The sequence below is a fragment of the Centropristis striata genome, chromosome 2, assembly GCF_030273125.1.
Source record: "Centropristis striata isolate RG_2023a ecotype Rhode Island chromosome 2, C.striata_1.0, whole genome shotgun sequence".
NCBI classification, from domain to species: Eukaryota; Metazoa; Chordata; class Actinopteri; order Perciformes; family Serranidae; genus Centropristis; species Centropristis striata.
The window spans coordinates 5394099-5415886 of NC_081518.1; the positions used below are offsets into that span (position 1 = coordinate 5394099).

Consider the following 21788-nt stretch of genomic DNA (forward strand, 5'->3'; position numbering starts at 1 on the left):
TTAATAATGTCAGAATTAATATATTTTTTTAACACTAAGCTGATGAAGAATGGAAACAGTAAAGATTTATAATACTGACTAATAGGCTTTTAGGCACCATGTGTGATAAGGAAAAAATCTCAAAAATGTAGTCGACACCATTTGATTTATACTTTTCTCACATTGCAGAAAAACACCATACTCAAATATTAAAACAAAATGTCTCTTTAATTTGTAAGTGTCAACAGCAGTACAAAAGATGGAGTGATGGGAGAAGTTTTCTGTAACACAATTTCTGTCTGTTTTACAGAAAAGGAGGAAATTCTTGAGGTAAATGAGCTTAAACAGGCAGTTATTCATCCCACTGTTGCTTTGTTACAATGGACTGAGACATACAGAAAATGGTGTTACATTATAATATGCCTGAATTGATCCTGTGGGGATAATTTAATCATATACAGTATACACATTTCTGTGGTGCTTAGATGCACCTAAATGTGTGTCACTCATTGGTTTGTTTTTACTGGATATAGTGTATTAATACTACCAAAGCCGAGGAGACTGCTCTCCACACACACCACTGTAAAAATTATTTACCTTAAGTTTACCTCACGTCAATACTGCACATGGAAACCAAAGACTTGCTGGTGTACACTTTGAAGCCAAGCAAAACAAAACAAACATAAAAAAAAAAAATTAATAACATTTTCATTTTTTTTCTTTTTAGCAATAATACCCCTAGCAAATAATCAATCTTTTGTACTGTATAAAGAAGAACGTGAACACAAATGTGATGGCAACATTTTTTTTTAAGTTGAATTAAAAACTTTACATTGGACTGTACAAGATATTATGATAAACTATTTACATATTCAGACATAAACTTTTTTTTTTTTAAAGCAGCAACAGACACTATGTATTTCATTTTCTCTAATAACACCCAAACAATACTTGCCATGGGCCTAGGTACCTGCCAGGAAAAAAAAAAAAGATTTCTACGCAGAAATTTGTATCAGGCTGCCAGCAATTTGAAAACAACGGCTCCAGTGATAGAAGAGCCACACACAGTGTTGCTTGAGAGACAACTCTAAAAAGCAAAGTACCAAAGACAACTATAAATGTTGCCCTGAACAACAAATTTTACACTTCTGAACAGCAGCTAGCATGTCAGTCCAGCATGTCAGTGAATTGTGCTGATTAAATTAACACGGAGAACATTCCCACCAATATACATCACAAAGTTCAGACAGAAAAAGAAAAAAAAAAATCAAATTACAGTAAGTAATGTTGAAACAGCATACAAGCTTTTGTCTTCAGTTGTTCGTTCAAACCATTGCAAGTGGATTAAGAGAAAACAATTGTGAGGGCTACATTTGCAGATGGCTGGATAGTCGTGAACATTAAAAAAAAAAAATCAGCAACATACAAAAAAAAGATGACGAGGAGAGAATTAACTAAGAAGATGCACGACCTCTGTGCATTTTGCCACATTATAACAAATAAATATTTGCACACTCCCACCATTAAAAACAAAATCTAAAAACATCACTTGTGTTTGAAACAATCATTCATGAAAAAAAACACCTTTTGTTAATTTTATGGTAATGTGAATGCAAGCCAAATGCATGCAGATTTTTTTTTTTTCAGATGGTATCAGCTCCTCGTAAGAAATTTGCCACGTACTATGAGTGCTGTAATAAACACAAAACACAAGTGAGGATATACAGCATACCACTTCGATTGTATCATGACTGGAAACTAATTATTGAATAATTCTTCTACATCAAGTGCTTGTTGTTTAAACGAGTACCTTATTTGTTAACAAGTCTAATGAGTACAGCTTTAAATTTTTTGATTGGTTCTTTGAATAGTCCAGGGAAGATTATCAAAACATAAGCAAGTGAGGTGCTTCACTCTGTCTCAGGTCCAATACTGCTCTCTTCCAATAAGCAGAAAAAATTCAGCATCTACATGAGGTACAGTGACTTGTCAGGTTTTAAAAACATGAAACCACGTACAAAAATAAAAACATAAAAAATAAAATAGAACAGCCAAATACATAACTTATACTTCACTAATGAACAAAAATATATTTCCTATGTTATATTTACAATAAAATCTAAATGAGATGGTGAATTCACTGAAAACCATTTTTTTTAGCTCCAATTCATCAAACATGTTTTTTTTTTCTATTTCTCTGATTGTCCGTGTTGTTGTTGTTGTTGTTTTACTGACAATTTTAGAGCCAGCATTGGCTAATAATAAATACAATATGTTGATACTCTACAGTTTCAAATACAATATACAATGCACTGAAGTCTGAAATCTGGTGTTTGACGGCTAACTGAGCCTGCTGTTGAATTTTCTGCTCACTTTCTTGTGCTGAGTCTCTCCCCTAGGCAGCCCTGAAGCTTAAACAAAGTGTTCATTCATCACATGAGTCTTTGCATAAATAAACAAAATAAGTAGACAAAAAAAAAAAGACTCAAATCTGGCAACTGTGAGAGCAAACCCACTTGAGTCCAACTGGGGAATTTTGTTCATTCATGGTGTTTTTTTTTCCTCAAACAGCTTCACATTAATCAGAATTGATAAAAATACAATTTATATCCAGTGCTTATAACACTTATGAAACATCGTCTCCTCGTGAGTTCTTGTCATTTTTTTCTCTTCTTTTTTTTGTCATTTTCTTCCTTTTTTTTTCTTGCTATATAAGCACAGTCAAGTTTCAGTTCCGTGAAGAGTCCTTTTTAACTACCAGCCAACTAAAGCAGTGTGGCGTGGTCATGAAAATATTTACAATCACATACAAATCAATCTAACCACCAGCAAACAGGAGCAAACAGCTTAAAAATACCAAACAGGTTGACTTGGAGGGAAATCCACTTGGGTTTGTTTGTAGGAGAGCATCCTTTTTCAAAATGTTTTGTACCTCAAAATGAGAACAATGTAGAAAAGATGTGATGGAGAAAAAAAATTATGAATGGCACGGTTAAAAAAAAAAAACCCTACAGGACTTAATAAAAATGCTTGGAAAAAGTAGAAACACGCCAGCATTGATATCGACAATAAGAGTCCAGAAAATATGAGCGTGTAAGTGATATATAGAGCCATCTGTACCAATTAGAGCGAGGAGGAAAATGCAGTGACCAGCAGTGGGGATGTTGACCAGTTAAATACAGTGACCAGCCATTCAGATCCTTCAAAAAAGCTCTGTGCTCTTTCTGAAATGGACAGGTTCAAGGGCAAGGGAGGGGAATAGCTGGACTCATGCATTAATAATGCTGTATTTCAGATGATACCCAGTCGTCAGTCATTTTAATAATCCCCCACAGCTTGATGTACTTGTTCCATCTGCTCGCCAGTGCCTGGTGATTGGGCCAGGGTGGGAGCCCTGTTGAGGCCTTACTACCAGCACTTTGATGGAGAGCACAATGAGGGACACACACCCCATTTTTATTGTTTCCCATCCCTCCCTGGTGTTTTCCCCCTTCTCTGAGCCAGATGGCGCCCCCTGGGTGCTGAGGTTGCCACGGGCAGGGGTCAGAGCAGGGCATGGCAGGGAGGGGAGCCACTTAGACCTTCTGCCCTGTAAAGAGGATCTGAGTCTCAACATCAAGGCCTTGCTTTATCTAGCTGCAGTCTCCAGAAGGTCACCACTTGTCAGCGTTTTTTTTGCTGAAATTAAGACAGAGACTTTGTGTTTCTGAGTCGTTGCATGCTGTCCTGTTCTAAGTGCATTCCAAAAGCTGATAAGATTATTTAAAAATAACAACATAAGGCTCAAGGGTGACAGAGTGAGATCTGTATAAGTGCACTAATGCAAAAATGTGTGTTTTTAAAGTTACCCCCGTCATGACGAGGTAATTTAAGATTTTAGTTATCTCTCCGTTTATAAATATCCTCATAAACTGTCACTCCTCTTAAGACTACGGCAGTAATCAACTCATTGCAACAACCCGATGACCGTGCTCTGCTTTAAGACTTCTTAGTGTCAATTTAAGATTTACAATGTCTAAAAAGAATTAAGATTGGAAAAAAATGAAGTTCTAAGACGTAAGACTTTAAACTTGCTGTCCAAATGGGGCTAAAGCGTTTAACAGAACATACTGTAGTTACACATTGTACAACATCAATTTGAGATTGTAATGCCCCCAAAGCTGCCTTTCACTGCTGTTCCAATCCCACAGATTGGAGGCCTTTGGCCCTTTAGCATTCTGGCCTGATTACAATCACTCTGATTAAGAACTTGGTGATTCAGACTGGGTTGCAGAGCTGGAAATGAGTTAAGGACGCCACTGTGCTCTGTGTGGACTGGGAGGAGGAAATGAAAGGGCTGGCCGCTTTCATTGATGATCACTGCATTGGGCTCCCTGGAGGACAGCTAGCATCACAAGCTACCACCCAAAGATGTCACATACTGTAACCTCCTGCAGAGCCTGCTGCCTCCAAGTTCCTGAGTTTCATTTGTTTATTCTGTTAGGGTAAATTAAAAAAAGACTGGATAATGAAGCTGTATTAAGAGATCAAGAGATTGTCCAAGACTCAAGAAGCCTCTCCCAAAAGACTTTACAGATTTTAGAAACAACTTGAAATGTTTGGCACTTCTGCACTAAATTATGCAGTTTGTGTAATAACAACAACACAAATAAAAACCCCACAAATAATAATAATAATAATAATTAATATAATAATAATAATGTGTAATTTCCCTCTGTAATACGTTGGAATCGCTCCATATGAATTTTGAGATATTTTGTTCTGGTAATAATTAATTATTGATTAAAAACATTCACAAGCTGTTGGCTGGCACACTATACCTGAGTGAGAATATTATCCCCATCTTGAACAGTTATGCAATATATCAAAATCATCTAATTGAAGAGGAAAACAAGGTAAATGACTGTAAGAATTATAGGTTCATATCAAATGTTCAATTTCAAGTTCCGGCTTTTGTTCTAGGCAATGACCTAATTGTGTAAATGTCCATGATCACAATGAAAAAATAAACAATGAGATAAAAAAAAAAAAAAAAATCTAAATTACCACAACCAAACTGCTTCACACACTTGAAGAAACACTTAAGACCAAATAGCTTTTTGATTCTGATGAAGCCACATCTGCATGCTGGCTCTTAATGATACATTATTTATTTTTAAGTTTTTTTTTTACATTTTTAAACCATTGTGGTGTCGTTTTTATATTCTTTTGCTCGTTCGTCCCCTCAGATCAGACCAGCCCTCTGGGCATCCTCCTGTATGAATGTTTTGTCCTCTTTCCGTTAAAGAGGTCTCAGTTGGCGCTGACTGGCTCTTGTGTGTCATTTTCACTACTATAGTCTGATTTGGGCTCGTCCTCGAAATCCTCGTACATGTCCATCTCATCCTCGCCATTGACCGGCACATTGTTGTTCGCCATGGTGTTGGGCTCTAGCTTCATGTTGTAGGTGCTCTGAATGACGGGAATGGATGGATCGGGACTCGCCGAGGCACTCGAGCACTCTGATGTCATCTGAGGTGAGGGTGTGGTGGTCGCCATGGAGATGGCCCCGGGATAGACCATACTGGCGCTGGTGGTGATGGGAATCTGTGGCGGTTGTCTGGATGTCGGAGAAAAAAAAAAAGGAAAAATTAACCAAACTTTCTTTTAACCTTTTTTATCCGGCGAAGAACCTTATTTGGTAATTCAGTGGATATCCAAAATGGTAATATTTCGAGAAAAAAGTTGCAAATTTACTAGATTAAAGAAGCAAATCGACAAGAAAAAAAGTTGCCGATTTTAAGAGATTTAAAGTGGCAAAGAAGAGTGAAAAAAGTCACAGATTTACGAGAAAAAAGTGGGGAAAAAGCAATTTTTTCTCGCAGATTCACCACTTTAAATCTCATAAATCTGCGCATTTTTTCTTGTAGATTTGCCACTTTAATCTCGTGAACTTTTTTCTCAAAATATTACCCCCCTCTACACATTCCACAGTCCACATTCTGGCTGTATCTAATATCCTCCAATATTCTCTAGGGTTGAAATTTGGAATTTGCAAGTATTTCAATGAGTGCCCTATTAATGGTTAATAAAAATAAATAAAAAGTCAAAAACGGATGGAAAGAATGCCGAAAGTGTTTCTGAAAGAGAGTGCTGCTTTGGCTATTTTAAAAAAAATGAAAAAAAGTATGAATATTTTCTTTTGTTGCAGCTCTTAACTTGAGATGGTTGGATTAGGGGTTTCCCACAGCAGCGCGCTTTAAGCCAGCAGCTCTGTGAAAATGATTTGGGAAAAAGAGAGGTTCTCCTGACAGCTCCCGTCTTGAGCCGTTCAGAAACACTACCCAGTTTATTGGTGACATAAAACCAATACGTGGTTAGCGCTGCTCTTGTCTTCTGTTGCGCTGCATGATTGATACTCCAGCCGTTGAAGCTTATGACTGACATGGGAACACCTGGAGAAGGGTTCTCCTGCTAACCACACACAGTAAATTAAAGTGTTAAGCTTCAGACTGCTGCCCTCCAGGCTTCTGTAAGTCTATACTTAAAGCTTATATCCTGTAATAATGTCTGCACTTCATGCTCCATTGGCAGACTGCTATTGTCTAAAATTATTAAATCACAGCTATTGAAAAAACACTTTATTTTTTAAAGTGCATGTCAGACCCTTGACTTAAAAACCAATACAGCAGAGGTTAATTCAACAGGCACTTTTGGAAAGGGTGCTTTAGGGCTGTTTATTGGTAAGAATCTGGAGATACGATGGGTATCATGATACAGCATCTTTGCATGTAAACTATGCATAAAAAATGAACACAGTGCTCTGAAAAAACCATACATGATATTGTGATTCTCAAGTGTATCAATGTTTTCTTGCACCCCTATGGTGCTTTCAGTGTGTGAGAAGAAGTTAAAGTCAAAAGGTTTACAGTCCAGTGGGCTTTGTGACTGCGTACCTACCCCACAGTGAAGAACTGCCTCATCTCTTGTCGCCGTGAGCGCATCATCTGCTTGTACTCTCCAATACGGAGTTTTTTTCCGTCGATGATGCAGGTCCTCTTAGGCCGGGGCTTGTACTTGTAGTTTGGGTACTTCTCTAGGTGTTGCTTACTCAGACGGGCCTGCTCCTCGTAGTATGGCTGCTTGTCCTGGTTAGTCATGGACTTCCACCGAGAACCTGCACAACATAGTCGAATTAGATGTCAGTGTTTGAAAAAAACATACTCATAAATATACCTATAATGCTTTATAACAATTATCATAACACATTAGAAATAATTATATCGTGACTTATATAAGGTTCAATTGTTTCAGGTATTTATAAGTTGAGGCAAGTGAGTCTTTTAATTTGATTTGATGACTTCTTAAATTATTTTAATTTACATTTTTTGCAACATATTTTTTCACTTTAATAAAAGCACAAAAATGACCACTTATAGTGATTTATAACTAGCTTATAATATATTATTTCTGCCTATACCTTATTAATTTAATCACTTTACCTACAGGACACAATGACCACTTAGAGAAACTTGTAATCACTATGATAATTTATTATTTTAGTGATTATAATGCACGAATAAAAGAGAGAATTATAAGAATGATAATACAATATGGTCCTTGCAAAAAAATGTCAGTGTGTGACCAGCAATTATAAAGAATGTTGATACTACCTTATTAGTCATTATAAAATCTATAGTGTTATTATTATGTTATTATATTTATGAGCGTTAATAACTGTAGTTATACCATATTTTAAGCAGATTATAAGGCATTTAAAGTATGTTTATAATGCATTTTATCACTGTTTTAGTGAATGTAGAGTTATTCAATTAAGATCTTACCTTATAATGATCAGTGATAAAACCTTATAGAGTCAGATACATTGGTTTAAAACTTACTTTAACATTAATCCGTATTTAAAAAAGGCCAACATTTTCTTGCAAAATCATGATTTATCATTCTTTCCCCACCAGCCTCTTGATAGCCCTGCACACGCAAATTATCCGAGACAAGAGACATGGCGTGATGTCAAACGGTAAGGAACAACAAGCTGCTGTAGTAAATACTGCAGCTCTGTGAAGTGTCCTACTAGGTGCTGGGTGACAGCACTTTTAACAGCTCTGATGTATGGACTCCAATGCTGAGGGGACAAGACCCATTTAGCCTCTGTCATTTTTCATGACAAACACTTATGGTAGTGATGGGCCATAAATCCATCTGTATGCTGTGGTGACCTGATTCACAGTGGACTATAAGATAACACACACTGCTCCTGCAGATGCAAGCTGCTTTGTCACATCAACAACAGCATTAAGCATGGAGCAATTAACTCATATCTAAATGTATAAAATGCTTGGTTCATTTGGAACAAAACATTCAGATATTAAGGAAGTTCTGCTCCTTTACAGTGTGCTGTGAAGGGACTTCTGTTTTCAACCATGAGCTATAAATGCTGCAATCACTATTGTCTACAGGGAAAGAGTTAAGTGCTTCTGTTCAGCTGGAGGTTAGAGGTACAGAGGCAAGAATGGAAGATGTTCGGCTTCTTACTGGTTTTAACAGACGACAGCACATTACTCCGATTTTAGCTTCTCTTCACTGGCTCCCTGTTCGTTTTAGAATTGATTTTAAGATTTTACTGATCACTTTTAAAGCACGTCGGGCTGGCTCCTAGTTACATTTCAGAGATATTGACACCTTATGAGCCAGCCTGCAGCCTCAGGTCCTCGGGCGGGTCCCTTATGGCGGTTCCAAAGTCGAGACTCAAAATTAAAGGTGATATTTGCCATCAGGGCCCCTCGACTCTGCAACGCCCTGCCTGAGAACCTAAGGCTCGCTGAATCAGTGAATTCTTTTATGTCACTTCTCAAAACACATTTTTACAGACTTGCATTCTCGTGATGTTGGTCTTTTTATTTTGTGTAGTATTTTTTCTCCTTCGTTGTTGGTTTCTTATGTTTGCATGCGTTTAATTCATGCTTGTTCTGTCAAAGCACTTTGTGAACGCAGTTTTTAAAGGTGCTGTATAAATAAAGGTATTATTATTATGCTAAATGGATAATAAAGAGCACTGTTGGGTACATGAAAATATATTGTTGTTATTTCCTTTGCCAGTGACTTAAGTGATAGTAATTTATTTAGCAGGGATAATAAAGAACTGAACTGTTGAAAGATTTTTTTCTCTGCCCTACTGGTGACGCTACAAAAGTCGTTTGGCAGTGCTACCTTGAAATATTTGCTGGAGTGACTTGTATTTGGTTTGAAAGGTCTTACCCAAAATCTTGCTTATGTTGGAGTTGTGCATGTCGGGGAAGGCCTGGAGGATCTTGCGCCGCTCGTCCTTTGCCCACACCATGAATGCATTCATTGGCCTTTTAATGTGGGGCTCGTTGTTATTCCTTCCTCTGGCTTCCCTGAACACCCGCGCCTCGGTCGATCCAGCGCCTCCTGTTGGCCAACAATTATACAGTTGAGGTTTATCTGCAGAGCCATTTACCTCCTTGGACCCTGGAACAGAGCAGCAACAGGAAGAGAGAGCGGCTTTTGACATTGATTAAATGACGAGCCGTGTTTAAACTCTCCTTCATCTACTGTCATCATCATAACCATTGTTTCAGATGAGAGCTGGGCTGCAGACCCTCTTAAAGGGTGGAGACTTTATATTGAGTGGAATACCTGCCTTGACAGGCTTATATTTTATGTGCTATAAAAGTGAATACAATGTCAGTTTAAGGGGCTCTTTAACTTACACTCAGGTCTATCCAAAACCAAAAGAGGAAGACCTTGGACTTCAATGGCAGTTAGTGTTCACACTTAAGTCAGACACATACATTTCTATTCCACATACATGGTGTCCATAAAAAGTGCTAGAATGTCATCATAAATAACAGATATAGGACTTGAAGCAGCTTCTATAGAAAAGTACATTTAACATATATATGCACAAATAAATTCAGCCTTTCCTCTCCGTTGCTCTACTCTCTTTTCATTCCTTCTTTTTTTTTCACTCTCTTCCTCTCCACATTTGCGATGAGAGACTGTGCCGATTCTGCAAAGTGCTGTTTCTCAATCAGGGCATTCACAATCAGCATAAGAGAGTTTCTCTCAGTATTAAACTGTACATCAGGCTGATAATGATTTCTGTTTGCATGCGCATTTGCTTCCTTTTATATGTAAGATGTGAAAGAATTAAATAAAAGCAGTATGAATATTTAAACAAACAAAAACATGTTGATAAACAAGGCTTGAAAAATAAGACAAAAAAAGCCTTCCATATGCTACGATACATCTTTAATGATCTCAAATCTGGAAAAGAAAGCTTGGGATGACTCATGCATATTTCATCATCCACATGTGAAGCCTTCTCATTAGACCATTCCACTTGCAGCCTTGGCACACGTTACCTGGGGTTTGATTTCTATTATTATTTCAGTTGATAAACAAAATCAAACTCTTAATGAGTAATGGAGGGCTGTGCAGAGGCATTAATTCCAAATCCACAGAAACCTCGCTTTGCTCTAATCACTGAAGATGCTGCTGCACCATTTTCAGAGTGTCTTCACTTTGCAGAAGCGTGACTTCTTTTCAGAAGTATTATAGGAGACAAGTGGTGAAAAGGCAATATATGTACACACACACACACACACACATGTATTCTGTACACACACATACACAGCCACCTCCAGTATAATAGACCTGGAGGTGTGGTGGAAGTTTGGTTTCTGTTTGAGGTCCCGCTGCCCACTAGAAAACCTGTTTCTCTCAGTACAAAGGCCCCAAAAATCGATTTTCACCACCTCATGTTAAACAGTCAAATAGTCACATTTATGATCCACAGACACTTGGAAAAATGTGTTTTCACATTGTGACTTTGCACTACTGGCTGCACAAAGGACTCTTATTGTCATATAGTTCTGGCCAGTGGAAGTCAAAAGTCACAGTCCTATAATTAAGATTTTCATATTTATATATTTAGCAAATATAAATTAGAGAAAAGGGGGGGGGGCGGAATATATATTAGATAAATAAATATATGAATAAGGCTAAATTTTCAGGGGAAAAAGGACCTCTTTATTTTAATATCTCTAAAATAATGGTTGAAATCAATATATTACCATTATTATAATTATTTTAAAATCCTAGAATAAATTTTTTTCATCAAACAGAACAATATACATTTTGACTAGAGACTTTCAGAGACTATTACTCCCTATTTTATATATTTTTTTATTTTTATTTCATATAATCATCTTTGTCAGGATGGCTATAGAGAAAGCGTAATCTGAAAAAAACGCTTACCTTTGCTTAGTGTCTCACTTTACATGGCCTACACAGCCTCCTAATAAATTCATAGAAATATACATACTTACACATACGAGATGCACGAAAGTGAGTAAATAAATCAGAAGATTTAAGAGGTGTTTGTCACTTTCATTGACACTTTCTAAAACTCTACGAGTGCCATCTCTAGTTCTCTGTTTGCTTTTGCCTCCTGGAATGCTATGGGCCCTAAAGCCATCATGAATTCAGAAATAATACACTACCTTTGCTGCCACCGAACCCCACAGTACGTTAATTTCATTTAGCATGCACTCACTGTACAGGATGAATTGATTTCACTTTGTTTGGTTTTGACAACCATGTTTATTGTGCAATGAAATGTGGTGTGGCGGAGGGCTGACAGTATCCATCAACGCGGGGCAATCTGCTGACTGCCGGGGCCAGATGAAGGTATTCATTAGCTCAGGAGCGCAGCGCTCACTCAGACACGACAGCCAGTGTCTGCGCCCCGGGATCGCTTGCTGTAATTTACGATGCCTCCCGTGCCATTACTCTATCACTGACACTGATTCAGCAATTTATATACTGGTGTGCATGCATACGGGCAGAGGTGAGCTTCTTACGGGGAGGGGGACAAAACAAGCGCCTGCCATCAGCTTGTGCCACATCCGTAGTTAGCCAGGAAACCGACCACGTGACTTGCTTCATTGGAGGGAAACCAGATGAGGCATGGTTTTTTGCTCAGATGATGGCACATAGAAAAGTGCCTGTCTGATGCTACAGGAAGCCGTTGAAATGAACAACAGCAGTGTTACATCATTTTCACTGGTACTGGAGCAGGTGGTGTGGTCGTGGATTTGTAAAGGATAAAGTGATGAAGGTATCAAGTTGACTCAGACTTAAGACATCCAGTTTGACCTTTGACCTGAGATAATATTAACTTTATACTCTGATCTCTAATTACAGTACGATCACAGTTAGGAGAGTGGTTTTCTGTAATAAAAGACCATGCAAGGCTTCATGGGAAGATAAAATTGGCCGTTTTTTTCCCCCCATCCCCTTTAATATATATGACTTAATCAGAGGCATCCTGCACATTAGCAGCAAATCCCCAGAAGCTGCACCACGCAATTTACTGCAACATTGTTTCTGTCTTTTCATTGAAAATCATGACACTGCTCTGACATTTTGCAAATGAGCATTAACATTTTTTTTCCAGGAGGTGCAGGACATTTAGGAATCAGTTAGTTAGGTGTGTGATTGTGTAAATAAACACAGATGTTTAGCAGTGACAGGGCCAGGCCCCCTGGGTGGTAGCTGGGGAGGGAGCGAAACAGAGGGAGTGCTGCTTAATAGAATTTATTGTGATTCATGAGGCCCGCAGCTCAAGTGTGACAGAGCGATATGAGAATCCCCTTTTAATTTGTCTCTCCTGGAAACACTGCAGATGAGCAGCATGAATTACAGTGAGAAAGAATGATTGTGTGTGTATGGGGGGGGGGGTGTATAAAAAATGGAGTAGGTTAAGCCGGTATGGTCGAAGCAGAAAAAAGGGAGAGAAATAAAGAGAGAATGTATTGAGGCCCAAAAGCCTATCACACCTGTGAGCTGCAGGCTCAGACTCGACCGTGCACCGAGCCAGAGGGTAGCACTGCCCCAGCCGTCCCCTCTCCTCCCCCCTTTTCTACTCCTTACTCATCTTTGTTCTGCGGGCAGACACATAATGTCACCCAGGAATCCGCTCAAGAGGATGAGCCTCAGTGAGCAGGCAACAATCACGCAAACCTGCCAAGCCCTCCCTGTTGGGATCAAATCTAACACCTCTGACTGAAGGCATTTACTACTGACAATAGAGCCTCTCCCTCAGAGCAGGATCAGGCCAGATTAATGTGTATGGACAGACAGGAGACAGCGCTCAGTGGCCCTGTTCTAGCCTGAGCTCATAGCATGCTAATTAAACCATTACAAATTACAAGTGATATAAGCCCTATTATAACATGTCAATCCTTTTTTTTCTTTTTCCAGGCAGGATGATTTCTAGAGCACTTGCGTGTGTGTGAGTGTGAGTGTGCACACATGGGAGCTTGGGAACAAACGGCCAGCGTGTTCCAACATGCACACTGTGGCTTTTTACTTTTGTCTACTCTATCCCCTCTCATATGCATTTAGCCCTAAAGTGGAGTCTAATCTTTCACAACATCTCTGCTTTGCACACCCAGAAAAACAGTTGCATGCACACACAAAGACACAAAAACACAGATAAATCTGCCCTATTGGGGGGTGAATTAGAATTTGCCAACTTCAAAACAGAACTCTCATATTGATTGTGTTGACCTATTCAGCTATTGTTGTTGTCACTTGATAAATCATTATGTCTGAGGCTCCTCGTCTAAGCTTTCTTCGAGGAAAACTCTGCAATAAAAGCCGGATTCCCACGGCCTCACAGCGGAAGAAAAACAACAACAAGAACCTCTTCAAACAATCAACTCATATAAAACTTCATAACAGCTCCGAGCTACCGATGTAAAGAAGCCCATCAAAGTAACAACAATGCAACGCTACTGTTCTTCTCATCCTATTCCACGAGGACATTGTTAGAGACACTGCCGGACTCTTTTCTCACTCTACGGTTGATATTATCACACTGGGCGTTTAGATTAATTCTGTTTCCTGCCTCCACACATCTCTCAACAACCTCTTTGTTCTCTGCGGACTCTCAGTAATGGGGGCGGTTTAGACAAACACAAAACCTCAGCTACGCAGCAACTCCATACTGCCATATGTGAATGAACAAAGGGCATGGCTGGTGTGAGGCCTTTGTGGTATTTGGTAATGTTTTCTTCAGAGCTTAAAAAGACCTAATGAATTTGCAGTGGGTTCATGCGTGTGGCTCGTGGCTTTGTAAAATGAAGGAAATCCTATCTATTTCCATTCCTCCGCCACTCTTTTTCCAAGTCGTTAGGACTTTGGTTGCTGCATGCTTTGCAAATATTAGCTTAAGCAACCTAAAGCTTTCTGTGAACTGCTGTGATGACAGAAGTCCGCTGTACACTGGCTCGACTCAATGTGGCCGCTCTGTTCTGCAGGGAACGCTGCTACACACCATGGGGCTTTCACACCCTATGTAAGGGCTGGGAGGTACACCCAGTAATTTTCCTTTTCAGGAAACACTAAAGTATGTGCAGTGCGTTCTCAACTACTGAGGAAAAGTTTAGTGAAATATACAGATGTCAAATTGATTTATCTACTTTTGAGTCATCCCCCAAAATAATTACATTAATGAATTAAGTCATAATTTTTATAGTATTCAGTAAGCATTTATTTGGCAATTTGCAGGCCAAAAGACATCAAGACGCCTGCGTTTAAACTAGGGATGCATATATATATTAGGCTGATAAATTATCCTCTGATAATGGGAAAGTATTATGTATTATTTTCATAATTGTATTAATTATAGTTGATAAGTTAATGTCTGTTTTGTTAACAAACAGCATCTAAACACTCTTGGTCATATGCACCTTTAAAGTTGGTTTGCGATCTGCCTTATCTTTAAAATAAAAAAAATTGTGAAATCATTAATCAGCCATTGACGGCCATGAGAAGCAGGTAATTAACGGTAATCATATCGGCTGGAAAAAAAACAACTAAATCATAAAACAGAATCAAATCTAATTGATTCTGCAGTTGAAAAGACCTCCAGATGTCTGGGTTAGAACTGGGAACATTTTTGGATGTATGGGTGACATATAACCATTGTTTCAGAAGAATGAAAATTACTGTATGTTGATGTGAAGCAGATGCTTACTACATGTTGAAATATAGTCTGTAATATGTAAGCTTGACATAAAAAATTACCCCTTTCACTTGTCATCCAAATTTAGCCCGGTTTTAACCCTGACATCTGAATGACCTTTGAGATGAAAATCAGAGCGTTCTAGGTTATTAAATAGAGCCCAAATAAGCTGAAGCTAGATGAATACTATACATTTCTATATATTAAGGTAAACCAGGGAGCCAAGCCTGATTGGATGAGGGAGCAGAAAATCCTCACAACAAGGAATTGAAAAGTAAACATGTTCTCAGAAGAGTAAACACTTTGTGGTTCACATCATAAAACCCCGCTTCACATCATTCAGCCGTATGTGTTTTCCTGTTGGTGAAGCCGAAAGAGACAGACAGATATATTTGTGGTGAAAGAGAAGAAATGCTAACTGTGTGTTTTGAGTTATGTGTACTGCCCTGGCTCCCAGCCATTTCCCCCTGGGAAGAGGACCTCTCTCTCCTCTAACCTCTGCCTGCTCCTAATCCATAGCCCACTGGGAACACTGATGTGAGGCGTCTGGCGCAAGCCTTTCCCTCGGCCCTGCGCAGGACTTAAAAGGACACAACTGCCCTGGTGTGCGCTCTGTTTCAGTCCCGACTCCACAGTAGCCACAGAGAGAAGGTTCCCACTGGGAGAATGAGCACTGGAAGCACATCTGTCCAAGGAGTCAGACGGGTGGGATGGGATCTGCTGCTGCGGCTCGCATGGGAAACATGTCGATGAATCCACTAAATGCACCTCTATGTCTCATCGTCACGTTTGGGTGTGATGTGAAACTAGACGTGATTAAAAAAAGACATTTGCTTTGGAGTTGGTAAACAAACATTTTTTCTATAAAAGTCTATGTGAACCAATTATACAGGAGCATTTCTTACTAAAAGTGATGGGAAATGTGTCTAAGATGCTATTTAAAGATGTTGATGCCTTGATGGGTTACATTGTCATGAGAAATATCTATCCTTCTGCCTTGAGACTCTTTGAGGCATCAAAGATGAGTCAGAACCATTTTCCTCTTTGCTCTGGCTCTGAAGTGCCATGGAAACTGCCGCAAATATTTATGCCGGACAAACATTAGCGCACTGAGGTGCTCCTCGCTCCTGTGTAGGAGCCAGCGCCACAAAGGGAGATGACGCTTTGTCACACTGGTGCAACCCGAATTTACACCCCTGTGCCCAGGACCTCAAACAAGCACAACAGCAACAGGAGCCGAGGTTGGAAAAAAGCCAGCTTTGTCCTCAGGAACCCTTGTCCTCCGCTCACCTACCTGTGAAAACCTCGGAGCCACGGCTCATTTCAAACGGCATTTGCCCCAACCCCCACATCTCCCTCACACATACGCACGTTTCTGCACACACCCATACGCCTCACCGTCTAACAGTGAGACACACATCAGCCATCACAAGTCATTTCACCTATAGAGAATCCACTCATCTTTACCACAGAATTCACAGTAACTTTAAATGAATCCGTACAAGGATTCGTCAATTACAATTATATCAGAATAAAAACCAAAAAATGGAGAAAAAAAACAAACTTGGCCTTACCATCAAGATCCTCTGGCCTGGTGAGGTCAATAACTCTGTGGCCGATCTTTCCTTCGTCACCCAGCTTGCCGAGGTGGTGCCCGATGCTCTCAAAATGCGCCCTCTCCTACAGGGAAACACAAACAGTCAGGTACACGAACAAGCACATATACACTTTGTGCAGTGATAAGAATTGTAAAAAATAACCCCATCAGGAATCTGAAAATTTCAAAAGAAAAAAAGTGTCTTTGGTAAATGGAGGTTCTTTTGAAGAGCTGCTCTTTTGACATGAGCTAGATGTGGCTTTTTCCTCTCTCATCTCTCTATTCAGCAGCAGCTATAATGGATGACAGGAGGCAGAGAGACAGTGAGGGCCAGGGGTGCTGTAAATAGATTTACAGAAGGATACTTTGTGATCCGAAGCACACAATGGGGCCGTGGCCCTCTTTGCAGTGCTCAGATTTTCCTCTGTAATCTTCTCCTTACATCCTCCCTTCCAGTCTACAGTGCCCAGAGCTCAGCGCCCATCATTTATTCAGAGTTCATGCTTTAGAGAACACACCGTGTTTTCCCGTTTGTCATGTCGCTTTGTGCTCAGATTAAACTTGGCATCATGTTGTACTTGACGCACAATGAAACCCTGTCATTCAGCGCTCCGTGACAATATTAAATGTCATGTCCGTGTGCATTTACAGAATAAAATAACAGCTTTCGGGGGGCCTCTGAATAGTTGCTGCACATTACACTTAATGTATTATGCAAGGGGAGAGTGCCGACTGCTGCTGGCTCCATTGTTGAATGACCTACTTCCTCAGTGAATACACAGGGCATTAGCAAAGGGCTGTCTTCCTCTCTAAAGACTCAACTAGGAGATGGACACTTTGACTCTGCATGATACAAATAATCTCTCCCCCCTAGGTTTCGCCTGGATGACACTAAAAGCAGGCATGTTGCCACCATTCAGAAAAAAAGCATTTGTTTTACTCCCAGGGTGAGCGCTCAATCTCTGCCAAAGATGTACTGTCTGCACTGACCTCTGCCTCTTTCTTTTCTAAACATGCCTATCACAGGCAGCCGGAACAGATACTCAGGTAGAGTCCCCACACAATACTAACAGCTCCCCTGCCACACACACACACACACACAGACACCAACACACACATTAATCTTTTAGCCCCTTCTTTGTAAAACACTGCACCATTTTGTTGTTTGTTCACTTTTCGCCCCTGGGGAAGTATTCTTTTTCCCTAACAGGAGAAAGTGCTAAAAAATTAAGCAGACCTAACTATTGTAAGTGAAAATATTTATTTTTTACGGCTGCATTTGATTTATTCAGTTGTCTTTTCCTGACAGATCATGTTGGCAACAACAGCCGTCTGTAATTACAGCACATCTTTGAAAGGAATATTAAGAAATCTGTCAATTTTTTTCTTCCTTTGTACAACCTTTTTTTCTGGAGGATTAAAAAAAAAAGGATGACAAGATGAAGGATGAAGATAGTTAAAGTCCATTTGAGGCCTTTCACAGTATTTTGATTTTCCTCATGCTTTTATTTATTCAAGAACTATTGCTCAAAAGAAAGGACTGCGAGAGAGACAGAAAGAGCACTGCAATTTACCATCATACTTGAAGGAGCAGTCATTATTTATGGCCAGCTGAGTGATTCTGATATACAATTAACCACTACCTGCTTATGGCCTGTGATTAGAGCCTGTCTATCTGACGGCCCTTTGCTTACTTAAGTGTTTTCTAATTATGACATATGTGGTGGTCCCTGCTGGGCAAGAGGACGCTTTGTAAAGAGAAGATGGAGTGCGCTGCCTCTCTCGGTGTCACATTCTGCGTAAAGCAACGCATGCGCGCGCACGCGGAGCTGTATTCATCACCCAGCCACATTATTGCTCTTAATGAAAGAAGCTAGCAGCCCGATGACAAAGTGACTGATGTGCGATTAGCTGTATGGGCAATGGTGCTGCTTCAGATGCTCCTTGGACAGTCCACTAGGAAGACACAGCGTTCACGGGGACTCTATGTCTGTAATAAAGCAGTCATCTCGTCCCTCTTCTGCGCTTCGCCGGTCCCTCCTGATCAATCACGTCCTTTTATAAACTCATGATCATTAAGCATCATGTTGGGCTGAGAAGGAGAGCGAACAGGGCCCATCCATCAATACATTTCATTAATAACTAGCTCAGTGTTGAACTTCTTTCTCCACCGCACAAAGTCATGATTAGTGAGCATCAGCACATTAGACAGCTGGGAACAAGCCTGAATGAGACACTTTGACATAAAAAGGATAACATGCTTTCTTCTAGTTGTGTATAAACATGTGCATATACTTTATATGAGCCAGAACTTTACATACTCTAATAAAGGAGTAGCTAGTTACACTAAGTAATCCTCCCTCCCCTGTGTAAGCTGTGCTAATTAATATCAGACTATCCGTGCAATATGGTACCACAAATTTTCATAAAATTTTATATACTTAGCTTAATATACTTATTGGTTATAAGTTTGGTAATTTATATCTGCGAATTAGAATTATAGTTGAAATTAGGGCCATAAATTATCTGTACAGCGTGAGGGTTTTGTTTTAAGGGCCTGAAAATATTCAGTGAACTAATGCTTCTTTACTGCCCACGCATCAAGTGCTGTGATAAATTAATGGCACTTTTATTATTTTATAGTGTCATTAAATTTTTACTGATCACTCTGACACAGAGAAGTAGCAAAGGACATGCAGTATCTGGGGAAGCTGGCCGTCCTGCCAGGAAAAGAGAGGGAGTGTGATGCTGATGTATAAAAGGTGTACAGTACAAGGGAGCGATAAAAGGCTCAAGGCACAAACAATAGAGAAAAATCACGCTGCTGCGAAGAGGTAAAGATAAAGAGACGGGAAACAAAAGATGTAACAGTACATATTATTCCCCTCCCATTCTAACCACGACCGCTGGCAAGCAAGCGGTCCCTCCCTCAAATGACTTCAGCATGCAGCTCTCCTCCCCACAACTAAAATTATAGCGATGCACTCGGAGCTGTAGTGGAAAACTGCCACCCACAATAATCTCATCTGCCCTGCCTGTGCAGTCTTTTGTCTTTAAAGTTTGGTAACAGATGCGTTTTGTTCAGCTTCACACGGCTGCCCAGTGAAGTCATGAGCCGGGCCGAGTGAAGTTGTGAGTCACTCAGGAAGACGGAGAAGTAGAAAGAGGATAGATAGCAGAGGCTGTGCAACTTCTTGGGCGAGGGAACCCAAAAGAGCCCTTGTCAATGCTGTAAAGAGAGCTTTAATCTGGCCGGCCGCAGAACATGTGCCGGAGGCCTGCTGCTCTGCCCACAGGGTGTATTCTGGGCAGAGGCGGGTGGCGGACGGCCCTGTGCATTGTGCCGACTCCTGCCCTATATTTAGGCAACACATTGCCAATCCTGACACTCCTTTACTCGCTCCTTTGTAAATAGCTCGGGGCTATAGGCAAAGCCATATGGCCTGGGATTGTTCAAATAGAGATGAAAGAAAAACACAGAGGAGAAAGGTAGACTGTGGCGCAGATCAGTGGGAAGTTTTTTGGAGTTTGTTGGGTCCAGTTTTGACTGTCTCAGGACTGTCTTAAAGGGAATAATAATAATAAAAAAAACATATTTTTCCTCCCACCTGTGGTGCTTTTTACTAGTTTAGATGGTTTTGGTGTGGGTTGCAGAGTGTTGGAGATATTGGCTGCACAGATGTCTGCCTTCTCTTGAATATAATGGAACTAGACTGTGCTCAGCTTGTGGTGCTTAAAGTGCCAAAAAAAACATTTAGAAAAACTTGACAAGGATGTGTCTTTCCAGAAATCATGATTATCAACAGCGCTTGTTTAATACAGGAACTATTTTCTTTCTAGTGTAGTTTTAGTCTGATCACTACTCAAAACTATTCACCTATGGTTTGTGGTTGTAAAAAACTTGACTGAGTTGTTACTTTTTCTTAGTCATATATGTTATTAATAGCTTGATAAAAAATAGACAAACCTAGGACTTGTTGCATGACTAGATTAGATCTAAAATTTTAATTATTTTAATGTATCATTACATAATTATTTTTTTGCCATTGGTAGTAATTAACTAATTGTGTTTTTGGTCTACAACTTGTGTGATTTTGAATCCAAAACGATCTCCATAATTGAAAAAAGGAACAAGGTAAACTATACGAGCACAGATTAAGTCGGCCTGTTTTCTTGTCAAAACATTTTGACATCAGAATGATTATTTTAAGAGAAAACAGCGTAACTTCTTTCAGGCAGCTGGCAGCCGTGGTACATTTGACTCCATCCAAAAATTACTAGTTGCCAACTTCAAGTCATATAATAGTCTGGTTATTTTTTGGCTGTGTATATATGTACTGTATATACAGTAAATGACATGTTTAGCCCTTTCTGTGACATCTGACAGCAGTAACTTCTACTTACTTTCCAAGATCTCTGAACTATTGGTAAAATCTCATCCCCGTTTCCTTCACGGGGGGAAAAGTATGTGATTGCATGTGTTTAAAATTTTCATCATTGGAAGCTTTAACAGCTGCAGGACCCTAAACAGCCACTTATGTGTGATAATGTGCTGAACTGGCTCTGGTTATATCACACACCTGGTATGTGGCAAGTTGAAGGCAACGGCGCTCTGACCACAATACAGGCCTTTGTGTATCAAGTGTCAGTCATCACTGTGGTCTGTGGCCCTCAGAGTCTTCTCTCTGAGGGTCTCAACAATCTGTCCCAGCCCTGATGGAGACAAAGACTGCACTTTTACATGGCTGCAGCTCCTCACAGCTCAGCGCCTCATCTGTTTTGTATTTTTATTGTAACCAGTTGCAATGTTATTTATAAGTCTGCAGCTTTCCAGTAGTTTTTGCTAGTTTTGAACCATTTAAATGTTAAGTACATCCAGCCATGCGGTAAACCCACAGTTCCTTTCATGCAGACTGTTGCTCTCTTTTTACCCGGAGCTCTCCCTTTGCTCAGGCTAATGCAGGCAGCAGCAGAATCAACAGTAGCAGCCACAAAAGGCTGGCATCTGTTCTATAGTAGTCGTCCTCAACATCACACAGAGCAGAGATGGCCGGCTATTCCAGCCCCATTTGTAGTGCCAGGGCATCACCTCATTTGTTTGAAACAGAGAGAGAGGGAAGGCCTTTAATTAAATTAAACTATGTTAAAAAAAATAGT

At 39.9% G+C, this 21788-nt stretch overlaps 1 protein-coding gene and 1 long non-coding RNA gene across 7 annotated transcripts in view; one reads left to right on the top strand and one right to left on the bottom strand.

Moving 5' to 3' along the window:
* The window catches only part of LOC131985680 (uncharacterized), a 253194-nt gene that overhangs the window by 130034 nt on the left and 101372 nt on the right, over positions 1 to 21788 (top strand). The gene's annotated exons all lie outside the window — the stretch shown is intronic.
* sox6 (SRY-box transcription factor 6) overlaps positions 1408 to 21788 on the bottom strand; it is a 150216-nt gene continuing 129835 nt past the window's right edge. For all 6 annotated transcript variants that reach the window (XM_059350823.1, XM_059350842.1, XM_059350833.1 and 3 more), the window contains 4 exons: positions 16609 to 16714; positions 9235 to 9408; positions 6919 to 7135; positions 1408 to 5578 (listed from right to left, as the gene is read on the bottom strand). In XM_059350823.1, coding sequence (XP_059206806.1) covers positions 5272 to 5578; positions 6919 to 7135; positions 9235 to 9408; positions 16609 to 16714 — 804 coding nt within the window. In that variant the 3' untranslated portion in view covers positions 1408 to 5271. The remainder of the gene's footprint in view (positions 5579 to 6918; positions 7136 to 9234; positions 9409 to 16608; positions 16715 to 21788) is intronic.